This window comes from Lithobates pipiens, unplaced genomic scaffold (genome assembly GCF_037356315.1).
Source record: "Lithobates pipiens isolate NorthernLeopardFrog02 unplaced genomic scaffold, aLitPip1_a1.2 Scaffold_8, whole genome shotgun sequence".
NCBI classification, from domain to species: Eukaryota; Metazoa; Chordata; class Amphibia; order Anura; family Ranidae; genus Lithobates; species Lithobates pipiens.
Genome location: NW_027507903.1, coordinates 286,122,698 through 286,135,969, shown reverse-complemented (window position 1 = coordinate 286,135,969; position 13,272 = coordinate 286,122,698). Strand labels below are relative to the sequence as shown.

The 13,272-nt window shown below is 44.0% G+C and overlaps 1 protein-coding gene across 1 annotated transcript in view; it reads left to right on the top strand.

Annotated features, from left to right (window-relative positions):
- Nucleotides 1-1,513: 1,513 nt before the first annotated feature.
- Nucleotides 1,514-13,272, top strand: part of ACTR6 (actin related protein 6) — a 34,855-nt gene continuing 23,096 nt past the window's right edge. The window contains exons 1-2 of the mRNA XM_077472295.1: nt 1,514-1,714; nt 12,067-12,184. Of these exons, the coding sequence (XP_077328421.1) occupies nt 1,554-1,714; nt 12,067-12,184 (279 nt within the window). The 5' untranslated portion in view covers nt 1,514-1,553. The remainder of the gene's footprint in view (nt 1,715-12,066; nt 12,185-13,272) is intronic.

The window sequence follows — 13,272 nt, the reverse complement described above, 5'->3', positions numbered from 1 at the left end:
CAGCCGCCGGTGATCGAGTGTGATCACCGGCGGCTGCGAGAGGGACTTATCTGTGCCCATCAGCGTTGCCTTATCTGAGGGGCACTGGTAGGTGACGCTGGTGGGCACTGGAAGGTGACGCTGGAGACTCTTCATGATCGGGACTGAAGTCCCTTTCACAGCTGTCCGGTGATCGACTGCGATCACCGGCGGCTGCAAGGTGGACTTATCTGTGCCCATCAGCGTTGCCTTATCTGTGCCTATCAGCGTTGCCTTATCTGTGCCTATCAGTGCAGGCTCATCAGCGAATATCAAACCCATTTGCAAAATTTTATAACAAACTATGAAACATGTTTTTTTTTTTTTTTTTTAAATGCCTGTCTTTTTTTGTTTTGTTTAGCAAAAAATAATAAAAACCCCAGTGGTGATTAAAGAGGAGGTCCACCCTAAAATGGACCTTCCGCTCATCGGATTTCTCCCCCCCTCCGGCGCCACAATTGCCACCTTTCAGGGGGGAGGGGGTGCAGTTACCTGGATAATCCAGGTAACTGCACCCACTTCCGGGCTAGCTCTCTGCGGAAAGGGGCGTACATTACGCCCCTTCCCGCAAGTGCCCGCCCCCTTCCGCAAGTGCCCCGCTGCATGCTGGGAAACACACAGATCCCAGAGGCAGCGGGGACCGTCCTCATTGCGCAGCGCGGCTCGCGCATGCGCAGTAGGGAACCGGGAAATGAAGCCGAAAGGCTCCATTTCCTGATTCCCATACCCAAGATGGCGGCGGCAGCACTCGAGTGTCGATCTAGAGATCGGCTTCGGGTGCCGACATCGCGGGCGCGCTGGACAGGTAAGTGTCACTATTTTAAAAGTCAGCAGCTGCAGTATTTGTAGCTGCTGACTTTTTAAAAAAAAAACGCGGAGTCCCGGCGCACTCCCGCTTTAAATACCGCCAAAAGAAAGCTCTATTTGTGTGAAAAAAATGTTATTTGAGTACAGTGCAGCATGACCGCGCAATTGTCATTCAAAGTGTGATGGCGCTGAAAGCTAAAAATTGGTCTGGGCGGGAGGGGGATTTAAGTGCCCAGTAAGCAAGTGGTTAATAGATCCGTTTGTCTATTGTGCTTTTGAAAAAACACAAAAAAAAAAATTCTATAGTAAACGCTTGCAAAAAAAATAAATAATAATAATAATAATTAATAAAAAAAAAAAAGTATCTGGCAATGAAAGTGTTAATAGATGAAATCCTGGCGGTGAAGCGTACATGGGTGTACAAATTTTCTTTTAAAATGTTTCCTAGAATACTTGTCCAGTGCTGTAGTGATAAGAGGTTTGTGGAGGGAATGACGTTCTCTTACAAACATGATATATGTGATCTGTGCCAGCTGTCTCTATGAGAGCCGTACACACAGCGCTTCGCGTCTCTCCTCAGCAGCAGTCAGACAGATACGCTCTGTAATGAGATCGGCCTGCGCACTCGGCGTCTCACTTTACGGCCGTACAGTCAAAAAAAGGAACAGGCAACCGCTCTCAGACTATCTATACCCGGGGAGGTGATCGCAGTCCTCCCATTTCCCACAATGCAGCGGGGAGAGCGGCGCCAGACTCGTACGGCACACGTCACACAATTCCCGGATGATCCGTACACTGTATGCGGGGTTTCCAGGCCCGGGATGACCACCTTGGTGCTCGATAATGGGGCCTACACCGCGAAGATCGGCTACAGCCACGGAGAGGTCAGGTGAGAGAGGACCGGAGCAAAGCGCGCCCGCAGGCGGATAACCATAGAGTTCACCCAGAGCGGCCGTCTGCAGTACTGTCTATCCCTGCTGCTGGCCGCTCTCACTGACTACTGGGAGGAATGATGGGGCGCACAGCTGTGTGTGAACTATAGGATGTCTGCATGTATCCAGTCAGCCTTTTCAAAACATTTTGAGGAGATGATTTGATCGAATGCGGAGTGCACACCTTATTCATCATTAAATCATTGCCTGGGTTCTTGTTTAACCACTTCAGTACCAGGCACTTTCACCCCCTTCCTGCACAGGCCAATTTTCAAGTGGCGTTCAAGCCTGAGTGGAAAAATAAATAAAAGTCAGCCGCTACAAATTTAATATAAGAACACTTACCTGTCCAGTGAGCCTGCAATATCGGCACTCGAAGCCGTCTCGGCTGTGGCATCCTTCCTAAGGGAAATAGGAAGTGAAGCTTTGCAGCTTCACAGTTTGTTTCCAACTTCATGTTGCGCGTGGCGCTTTCTGAATGGGCCCGTCGTCTTCTGGGACACGCACAGGTCCCAGAAGGCAATAGGGGGGGGGGTGCACAAAAAAGCTGCGGAAGTGACATACCTCACCGCAGCGTCATGTCACGGAAGTCCTGAAGAAAACATACCAAAAAGGTATCAATACAAAAAAAAAGAGGGGGGGGGGTGTTCTTTTGTGTCAAACAGTTACATAGTTACATTTTTGCCTGGAACTTCGCTTTTAGCGCTGTCACACTTTGACAATTGCACAGTCGTACAACACTGTACTCATTAAATTTTTATCATTTTTGAAACTGCTTTCTTTCGGTGGTATTTAACCACTTCAATATCGGGCCACAAGGCTTGTCACCCTGACACAGCCTAACCCCGATCGCAGTAAAGAGTCAATGAAATTAGCTCTTTACCATGTGACCAGCTGTGTCCAATCACAGCCGGTACCAGGATGTCAACAAACTGCGGTAACGAGATGTTACTGTGTTCCCCTCACACACCGATCGTGTGTAAGGAGATTGTGGTAGCATCTTGTTACCGCTTACAGTATACACCAATCGCACTGATTGCCCCCCCAATAAAGAGGACCTGTCACCAGCCATCTGAGTACCTGTCACAGTTCACCTGAGCACACGAGTACCTGTCACAGTTCACCTGAGCACACGAGTACCTGTCACAGTTCACCTGAGCACACGAGTACCTGTCACAGTTCACCTGAGCACACGAGTACCTGTCTTAGCCCATCAAAGTACACGACTACCTGTCACAGTTCACCGGAGTACACATCTGCAGCAGATGGCTAAAAGAATATACGTTTGAGTGTCTGCTTTCCACAATGGGGGTCATTTTGTGGGTAATTCTACTGTCCTGGTGCTCCAGGGCCTTCACAAATGTAATAGGTGGTTAGGAAATTAGAGGTGTCATTTTATGCTCCTAGAACCCCTGACAGCGCTCCCTGCATGTTGGACCTCTCTGTGTGGCCAGCCTGTGTAAAAGTCTCACACATGTGGTATCGCCATACTCAGGAGGAGTAGCAGAATGTATTTTGGGGTGTAATTGCAAGTATGCATATGCTGTGTGTGAGAAATAACTTGTTGTGGGGGAAAAAAATTGTTAATATTCCCAAGAATTGTGGGAAAAAATTACAACTTCAAAAAACTCGCCATGCCTTTTACTAAATACCTTGGACTGTCTACTTTTCAAAAAGGGGTCATTTGGGGAGTATTTGTACTTTCCTTTCCATCAGTGCACCACAACTTGTATACTCTATAATTTTCACAGAGACTAAATACTATCCACTAATTTGGGTTATTTTTACCAAAGATATGTAGCAGTATAAATTTTAGCCCAAATTTATGAACAAAAATTACTTATTTGCAAAATGTTATCATAGAAACTAAAAAAAAAGTGTTTTTGGTTTTTCTTTTCCTTTTTTTCTTCAAAATTTTCACTTCTGTCCCAATAAATAAATAAAAAAACCACAGTGGTGATTTTAAATACAAAAGAAAGCTCTATTTGTATGGGAAAAATAAAATTATAAATTTTGTTTGGGTACAGTGTTGCATGACTGAGTAATTGGCATTCAAAGTGTGAGAGAACTGAAAGTAAAAATTGGTCTGGGCAGGAAGGGTGTATAAATGCCCTGTATTGCAGTGGTTAATCGCCACTGGGTGTTTTATTTTTTGCTAAACGAAAATGTATTTCTTCGCTGATGAGGCTGCACTGATGTTCAGCTCCCCGATTATCAGTGTAAACAGCCTTGTTGGTCATCAGCCCTCCTTTCCTCACACAAACAGCGTTTGAGGAAAGGACTGCCAATAACCATCAAGTCTGTTTACGTGTGCAGCTGTGATTGGACACAGCTAATCACATGGTAAAGGGTCACTGTGATTGGTCCTTTACCGGATCCGTGATCAGCAGTGTCCAAGGGACAGGGGGCGTGGTTCTGGGGGGATGTCGCACTGTAGCTGCCTTTCAGGCATTAGCACAGTCATGAGGTGGTTAAAGTGGATGTAAACAGGATTCATGAATTTTGAGCTGAGCACTTACAGTATCTCACAAAAGGGAGTGCACCCCTCAATTTTTGTAACTATTTTATTATATCTTTTCATGTGACTACACTGAAGAAATGACACTTTGCTACATTGTAAAGTAGTGAGTGTACAGCTTGTATAACAGTGTAAATTTGCTGTCCCCTCAAAATAACTCGACACACAGCCATTAATGTCTAAACCACTGGCAACAAAAGTAAAGTGAAACTTGGGCCCATTTAGCCATTTTCCCTCCCCGGTGTCATGTGACTCGGTGTTACACGGTTGCAGGCATGTTTAAATTTTGTGTTATCACTCTCATACTAGTCACTGGAAGTTCAACATGGCACCTCATGGCAAAAGAACTCTCTGAGGATCTGAAAAAAATAATTTTCTCTATGTAAAGATGGCCAGTGATGGCGAACCTTAGCTCCCCAGATGTTTTGGAACTACATTTCCCGTGATGCTCATGCACTCTACAGTGTAGTTGAGCATCATGGGAAATGTAGTTCCAAAACATCTGGGGTGCAAAGGTTCGCTATCACTGACCTAGGCTATAAGAAGATCGCCAAGACCCTGAAACTGAGCTGCAGTGCAGTGGCCAAGAACATACAACGGTTTAACAGGACAGGTTTCACTCAGAACAGGCCTCGCCATGGTTGACCAAAGAAGTTGAGTGCATGTGCTCAGCGTCATATCCAGAGGTTGCCTTTGGGAAATAGATGTATGAGTGCTGCCAGCATTGCTGCAGAGATTGAAGGGGTGGGGCATCAGCCTGTCAGTGCTCAGACCATACGCTGCACACTGCATCAAACTGGTCTGCACGGCTGTCATCCCAGAAGGAAGCCTCTTCTAAAGATGATGCACAAGAATCCCAACAAACAGTTTGCTGAAGACAAGCAGACTATGGACATAGATTATTGGAATCATGTCCTGTGGTTTGATGAGACCAAGATCCAGTTTTTTGGTTCAGATGGTGTCAAGCGTGTGTGGCGGCAACCAGGTGAGGAATACAAAGACAAGTGTGTCTTGAGCTACAGTTCATTGAGGGAGCCATGAATGCTAACATCAACTGTGACATACTGAAGCAGAGCATGATCCCCTCCCTGTGGGCCACAGGCAGTATTCCAACATAAGGACCCCAAACACGTGTCCAAGACGACCACTGCCTTGCTAAAGAAGCTGAGGGTAAAGGTGATGGACTGGCCAAGCATGTCTCCAGACCTAAACCCTATTGAGCATCTGTGGGGCATCCTCAAATGGAAGATGAAGGAGCACAAGGACTCTAACATCCTCCAGCTCCGTGATGTCGTCATGGAGGAGTGGAAGAGGACTCCAGTGGCAACCTGTGAAGCTCTGGTGAACTCCATGCCCAAGAGGGTTAAGGCAGTGCTGGAAAATAATGGTGGCCACACAAAATATTGACACTTTGTGCTAATTTGGACATTTTCACTTAGGGGTGTACTCACGTTTGTTGCCAGGGGACAGCGAATTTACACTGTTATACAAGCTGTACACTCATTACTTTACATTGTAGCAAAGTGTAATTGTTCAGTGTTATCACATGAATTCTAACGGGACGTGCACTTTCTAAACTGTATATAAACCTGAAGACGGCAGATATAGATGTAAGACTTGCGTAGGGAGATTTGGTTCATCTCTGTGTATCATCTGAGTTCACTTCACGGGGTATAGGAGAGGGTTTACAATCACTTTTAAAGTGGGGTGCCCCCCTAAAAAAAAAAAAAAAAAAAAAAAAAAAAAGTCAGCAGCTACAAATACTGCAGCTGTTGACTTTTAATAATCGGACACTTACCTGTCCCAGGGTCCAGTGATGCGGGGGAACGAAGCTCCCACCCTCGTTTCCGGCTCCGCTCGCGGCGCCATCATTCTTACTGTGGGCACCCAGCTGTGGCTTCACAGCCAGGCATCCACTGCGCATGCATGACAGGTCCCAGATGACTGTACGGTGTGAGGGTAAGTGATGTCACCAGCCCGGGCAATGAAGAAGGCTGACTACGAAGGACCCCCTAGCAACAGGCATTTAGAGGTGAGTAAAAAAAAAAAAAAAATTCCAATTTTTTTTTTTTTTTTTTTTAAGAATTTTAAACAATTTGGTGGTAACACCACTTTAGGTTGGTGCCATGATCACAGTCCCAGGTTTCCTGTTTCAGGGTAAAGGTTTCTCTTGCAGCATGCTATAGAGTCACCGTTGCATGTAGGGACTATAGTTGCATCCACCTACACTGTGTGCATCAATAGAAACACACAACACGATTATCTAGGGTGACCAGATACTCCCTGCCTTTCTCCAACCTAACAGACTAGTTCCAGACTGCACTGTTCACTGTAAATTAGGATGTGCAGGGAAGCAGCGCTCAGAGCAGGAGCCAGCAGCATTGAAAGTTGTAAACTACAAGTGCTGAAGTAATAATTTGAACAGATTAAGAGGAACTGTTTATTTTACTGTCCCCAATGTATTGAACTAAAAAACGCCTGAGGGTTTAATGCTCCTTTTTAATATTGGGCTGTCATGTGCAGTGCTATGGTGTACAGATTTCTGAATGAATAACCTTAAAGCATTATAATTGGACTCTCATTGGCACCCAACCACCTCATCTGCTGTCTGGCATTGTCCTGGAATTTTTAGAGTGAACTACTGTATCTCTGTGTCATCAGCAGAGCCTAGTTACACTTGGTTCACACCTATGCAGTTTTCTTTGATCCGTTTCTGCAGTGCATTTTAAGTTTTTTTGCACGTTTTCCTTGCCTTTCTTTTTATGGTGGGTTTTTATTTATTTATTATTTATTTTTTGGGCCTGTTTGTTGCTTAGGTGGATTAAAAAATGCAAATCACAGCAAAATTGTGGCAAAAAAATTGCACTACATGCTTTTCTGCATTGAAGTCTGTTGAACCAAAAATGCACCGTTTTGCTTCTAAAAAAAAAAAAAAAAAAAAAGTGCCTGACTTTTTCCAAAAAAACGCAGCGGCTGAAAAAAGCATAGATGTGAACATGTCACTCAGGAAACCATGTTAAATGGACTTAACTGGAAAAATTGCATAGGTGTGAACCGAGCCTTAGACCCACACTTTAACCACCTCGATACCAGGCATTTACACCCCTTCCTGCCCAAGCCAATTTTCAGTGCTGTCGCTGTTTAAATGACAATTGCGCGGTCATGCTACTCTGTTCCCAAACAGAATTTTTATCCCCCCCCCCCCCATCAGGAGAGCAGCCGTTTGGCTTGCATCTGTCAGACTGGAGTGAGGAAAAGCCAATCAACGGCTCTTCCTGTTTACATATCGTGATTGATCCGTCAGAAGGTCTTTAACAAGATCAGTGTGTCTGGTTGACACACCACACCACCGATCGCTGCGATGCATGCCCGGGCGTTCTTTCTGGGTGGACGGTATGACAGCCTCCCAGAACAAGAGCTGAGCCGCACCGCCTAGCCGTCATTTGATGGCCGGCGAGCGTGAGGTGGTTAAAGTACAACTAAAGGCAAAAGGTTGTGGGCTTTTTGGCTAGAGTGGAGAGGAATTAGAATGCCTGTCCGTTTTTATTGCTGTCTGTGTCCCTGTTGGGGAGATTCACCCTATTTACTTGTCATATTTTATAGTTTATAAGGGATTGGCTCAGGTGTCACTGCACAACACTACTCACAGGTAGTGAGGCATTTCCCGGCCCGCAGCTGCACATACACGCGCCCTGACCAGGCTGCTAATAAATGGCGGGGTGCAGTGACGGCTTCCTGTTGGAATTGCTCAGGTGGGTTGGGACTAGAATCCAAACACACCTGTGCCCTCCCCTAATTTTTCTTATCAAAAGTAAAAGAATATCCCAAATTTTAGGTTGTTCCCAGAAAAGTGATAGAGGGGGAACAGGACTGGCATTACACAGGCTCTACACACTGTATGGCTATCAGTATGAAGCTCTAAACTAGGTATACACACCTAGCCGGTTGAAGGAAAGAGAAAAAAAATCAACTGATCCCTGCATTGCAACACAAATGTTTGATGCAGGAATCTCTCCAGCCTTTCTATTGTATTCTGACAATTCTGATCAGGATATGATGATCAGCGCTTGTAGCGTTGAATGCTGGATTTTCAGCATGACCATTTGACAGAAGCTGGTCGTTGGACTGAACAAACAGTACACATTGACTGAAATTAGGCTAGTTTGGTATGTATGCATTAGGCTATAGCCCAGGATCACTCTGACAGTGCTAATGAAATCATGGGAGTTCAGCTCAACTCATCCGATTTCATTCCTGCATGCCGGCCCCTATTTAGGGAGTGATTTCAGTGACATCTGTGCAGGCTTCTGCACAGATGTCTATTGAAATGGCACCCTGAAGTCACCAAAATAGTACAGAAACTACTTTTGGGAATTGCTGCGTTGCCAATTTGGACAGTACCATTGCCAGCAATAGCTGCCGATTTGGCATGCGATTTGTAGGGTTGCCACCTCGTACCTTTAAAACGGAACACATGAATTACACAGTTTCTGTGGCTGATTAAGTTGGTAATTAAACTCACTTGGCACCTTATCTGCATTAAATTGACCTCAGTGTTTGGGTTTAAAGGGATGAGGTGGCAACCCTAGCGATTTGACATGTCAAATCGCTGCAATGTGAACCAGGGCTGAAACTTTTTTTTTATTTTTTTTTTAAATATAATATAGCAAGAGGCTTATAGTAACAGGGCTTTACAGTAAGTAAGCATTATCAATACGGATAAGAGAGCAAGTGAATGCAATGCAAGTTGATTAGAGAGGGTACAGTAACGAAAATAATTGGCGAGGATGTGAATGGACATAAGGGTTGATTGCTAAAGGCATATAGGCTGTTGCAAGGGAACTATTCCCAGAGCTTAGTGATTGTGGTGAAATTTCACTTTACAAAGAATAACCAATCGTGTGCGAGGGGGGGGAAAAAAAAGCCAGAATTTTTGCTTGCACAGGATTGGATGATGGTAGTCAGCAGAGATTTGCCACATTCACTAAACTCTAGAGAAAGTTTCCCTGCAAAGCACAGATTTCCTCGCAAAGTCTGTTTACCTTCAGTAAATCGGCCCCATACAGGGAGCACTACTTGGAAGGTAGTGATACTGGGGTTGATTTTACTAAAGGCAAAAAGACTCTGCACTTTGCAAAGTGCAGTTGCACTCTGCAGGTGCTGTTGCTCCAGAGCTTACTAAATTAGGTAAGGCTTCACTTTTCAAATAATACCCAATCACGAGCAAGGACAAAAGAAAAAGTATTTTTGATTGTATGATGGAAGTCAGCAGAGCTTCTGCTCATTTACTAAGCTCTGGAGCAACTGCAGAGTGCACAGTCTTTTTGCCTTTAGTAAATCAACCCCACTGTGTCAGGCAATTCCATAAGGACATCACTGAGGCAGACCTGAATACATACACAAAATTGGCCTTGCCTTACTTGAGCCTCAGTTTTCAAAAATTCTTAAAATAAAATAATAATAAAAAAAATAATGTGGGGGAAGGATGAATAGGAAACCATGTTAAATGGACTGTAGTGCGTTTCTGCAAGCACTGAAAAATGCATAGGTGTGAATCTAGGGTCGAGGTTGGAGACATCCTTCCCACTGTGTCTTTGTATTCAGACATACCAGTGCTGCAGTCTATAGCCTGCAGTGCTGATCAAGCAGGGTTTTTTTTTTTTTTTTTTTCCCCCATGAGGCTCGATTCACACCTATGCAGTTTTAGTGCTTTTTGCATTTTGCAGATTTGCACTAGAGTCCATTTAACATTGATTCCTATGGAACACAATCTCTAGTACAAATATGAAAAAAGCACAAAAAATGCATGGGTGTGAATCGGGCCTAAGTCAATTGGTCCCTGCTGAACTGACTGACATTCAATGCATGTATGGCCAGCTTTAGCCTCTATTTGTATCTGCAGTTGTCATGGTGCTGCACATGTGATCAGCTATGACACCAGCCATTTGGTGGCTTAAAAGTTTTGCTCATGAGCTGATATTAGCACATGGGTGACAGTTCTCACTAAAGGCATGCCTTGATTGTAATATACTGCACATACCCTATTAGGCAGAATGTAAATGAAAACGGCATTGGTAGATTTGATTTGGTCTCCCACACACTGGGCATTTAGCCCCGCTGCATGAGACTCCAGTGTTTAGGGCAGCCCAGGGACAAATGCATGGAATGCAAGCAGTCTGCACTCCAAGCACTCATCCCTGGGCACACACTGCCCTAAACCTTAACACAATTCTGTGCACTGTCCAGCCTAGCAGCTGTCAATTTGATCAATGCCAAATATATAGTACCACCCAGTCAGTATTCACAAATATTAATACATAATGTGGACCAATCAAAAAGGCGTATATATAGAAAAGACCAACAAATATAATCGTATAAACGTAAAACGCCATTGACTCAATTCCCACAAAATAAAAAAATAAAAATGTGCTCCAATCCCCGGTTTCATTCCACCACTGTGCCTATGTGAAGGGACTTACCAGAGACTCATGACTTCCTATTGCAGAGAAGTCTTATTGTGCATGAAGATAACAAAAGTAATAGATGATATACTTCTCATAGGACTCCTCCCTCAAATCCTCACGTGCAGACCATAGAAGAAGAAAAGAGAGCCAAGTGCTCCAAGTAGTGTAAATCTGGTCACATAATTCATTTAAAACCAGATAAAAAACACATTCAGGTAAAAAGAGTAACAATACTAATATAAAATTACCATTCTGGGACACAATCCAGGTGCGCGCGTAAGCGTGGTGACGTCACAACTTTCAGCTCTGCCCACTCTTCGTTTCTATAGGTTTCTGGCTGGATGGTATGCTTCTGCCTTTTACCCACATCTAAATGCTAGAGTCTTATGCATCAGGGCTAAAAGACCTGTGTGTATGAGGCCTGAAGCTGAAGCTTCAGTAACATTAATTACCTTTTTTAATGGAAAAATGAAGCGTGTACCACATCCTGCTGATTGATCCTTCGTGTAGAAATGTTCCCTGCAGTGATGAGAGCTTCTCTTCACAGAACTTAAAGAGCAGTCAGCTCGCATAATTTGTAATAAAAACATCTTTGCTATTCTGAAGCTTCCCTCCAACCACTGTGCATATTTTATATATACTGTGATTCTGTACTCGCCAAATATGCTGCAGTAATCTCCCTCCAATGTAATCATTTTAACTGTGGGCAGCTGAAGCTGCTATCTGTTCACTTCCTGGATTTACACAGAGGCACACCTCCAGCTCTGCAGCTCTCATTGGCCCTCCTATGCCTCATCCTCCCTTCCTTCCTGGCAAACTCTCATGTGAGAGAGAGAGAGAGAGCTGTGCATGATCTCATAAGCCTAGGCTTATTACCAGACAAGAACAGGAATTGGGCTGTATAAGGTATTTACTGGCAGAAAAAAAAAGGTTTTACTATCCAAAGTTTAAACAACAAGGGCAGAAGATTTAATGGATGGAAAGATGAAAAAATGCCTGAAGGTCCGTTTTTAACTTCTGGTGCTGCAGGGGTTAACTAACTCACCTCTAAGTCTGAATGGCTACCCACCTTATTCAGTCCTTTCCTCCATTCAGAAAAGTGTTTGTATTGTATTCACAGATCCTATCATTCATCCACCTGTCCCCCATTCACTAAAGACCCTGAAGCCATATTTTACAGCCTATTTTACTAGTTGTGTCTCATGTGCTTTAAAAATATATTTTTGAGGTTGGATTATTTTCTAATAACTAAAGATTCCTGTAGTATTATTAATTTTACCAACATTTAATTTTTGACATTCCTTTAACGTTTCTTTCCTATTTCCAGTGTCATTCCCAACTGCCAATTCAGATCGAAGACTGCCCGTTTAAAAACATTTACAGCCAATCAAATTGATGAGGTTAAGGATCCATCTGGCCTCTTTTATATTCTTCCCTTTCAAAAGGTAATTGTTCTTTTATGTCTAATTGCTAATATTCAGTAACCACTACAGACCAGCCACTAGTGGTGTTACCACAAGGCTCTGTGCTAGATCCTGTTCTGTTTAATCTACACTCACCGGCTGCTTTATTAGGTACACCTGTTCAATTGCTTGGTAGCACAAATTGCTAATCAGCCAATACGTGGCAGCAACCCAACACATTTAGGCATCTAGATGTGGTACCAAGTAAAGGAATTGAACCGGCAACTCTATAGTCCATATAGCGTATTTTTTTTTTTTGATTATTTTTTTTTTTTTTATGGTTGGTTACAAAAAGTGACAAACACCGCTACACATGGTGAAGATGACTTGGTGAAGTTCAAACCAAGCATCAGAATAGGGAAGAAAGGGGATTTAAAGTGGTTGTAAACCCTTACAAACCACTTTGACCTACAGGTAAGCCTAGATTAAGGCTTAACTGTAGGTCCAAGAAATATCTCTTAAACCTACATAGTTTAGGAGATATTTACTAAAAGACAGGCACCGCTGTCTACGGCACAGGCACACTGTCGCCATTAGCAGCATGCCACTGCTAACGGCGATATGGCATTATTGCCAGCTCCTGTGCACATGCACGGGAGTGACGACATCGCTGCTCCAGTGCTGTGAGTGGCCAGAGCAGCGATACCCGGAAGAAGATGGATGCTCCGTACTACAGGGGACAGCAGTGACATCGCTGGCTCCTGTGTCAGGTAAGTGACACATAATGGGCTACTATGCAATGTGTAGTAGCCCATTATGCTTTACCTTTCCAGGAAGACGAAGAAGTAAACCCATCAGGGTTTACTTCCTCTTTAAGTGGCTTTGAACGTGGTATGGTTGTTGGTGCCAGGCGAAATAATGGGTAGTGACGCTGCTAAATAGTATGATATTTAATACCTTTTTAGTCCATCAATAAGTCCTTGAAGTGGATACTCAGTATATAGGGGAGAGATGAAGAGGGGACACCTGTGTAGATTACTTTAGCAGTCCAAAATTACCTTGGCAGTCTTTGTGGGGGGAGTTGAAGGCAGATTCCAGATATGCAAAGTCTGCCTTCAACTCCCCCCACA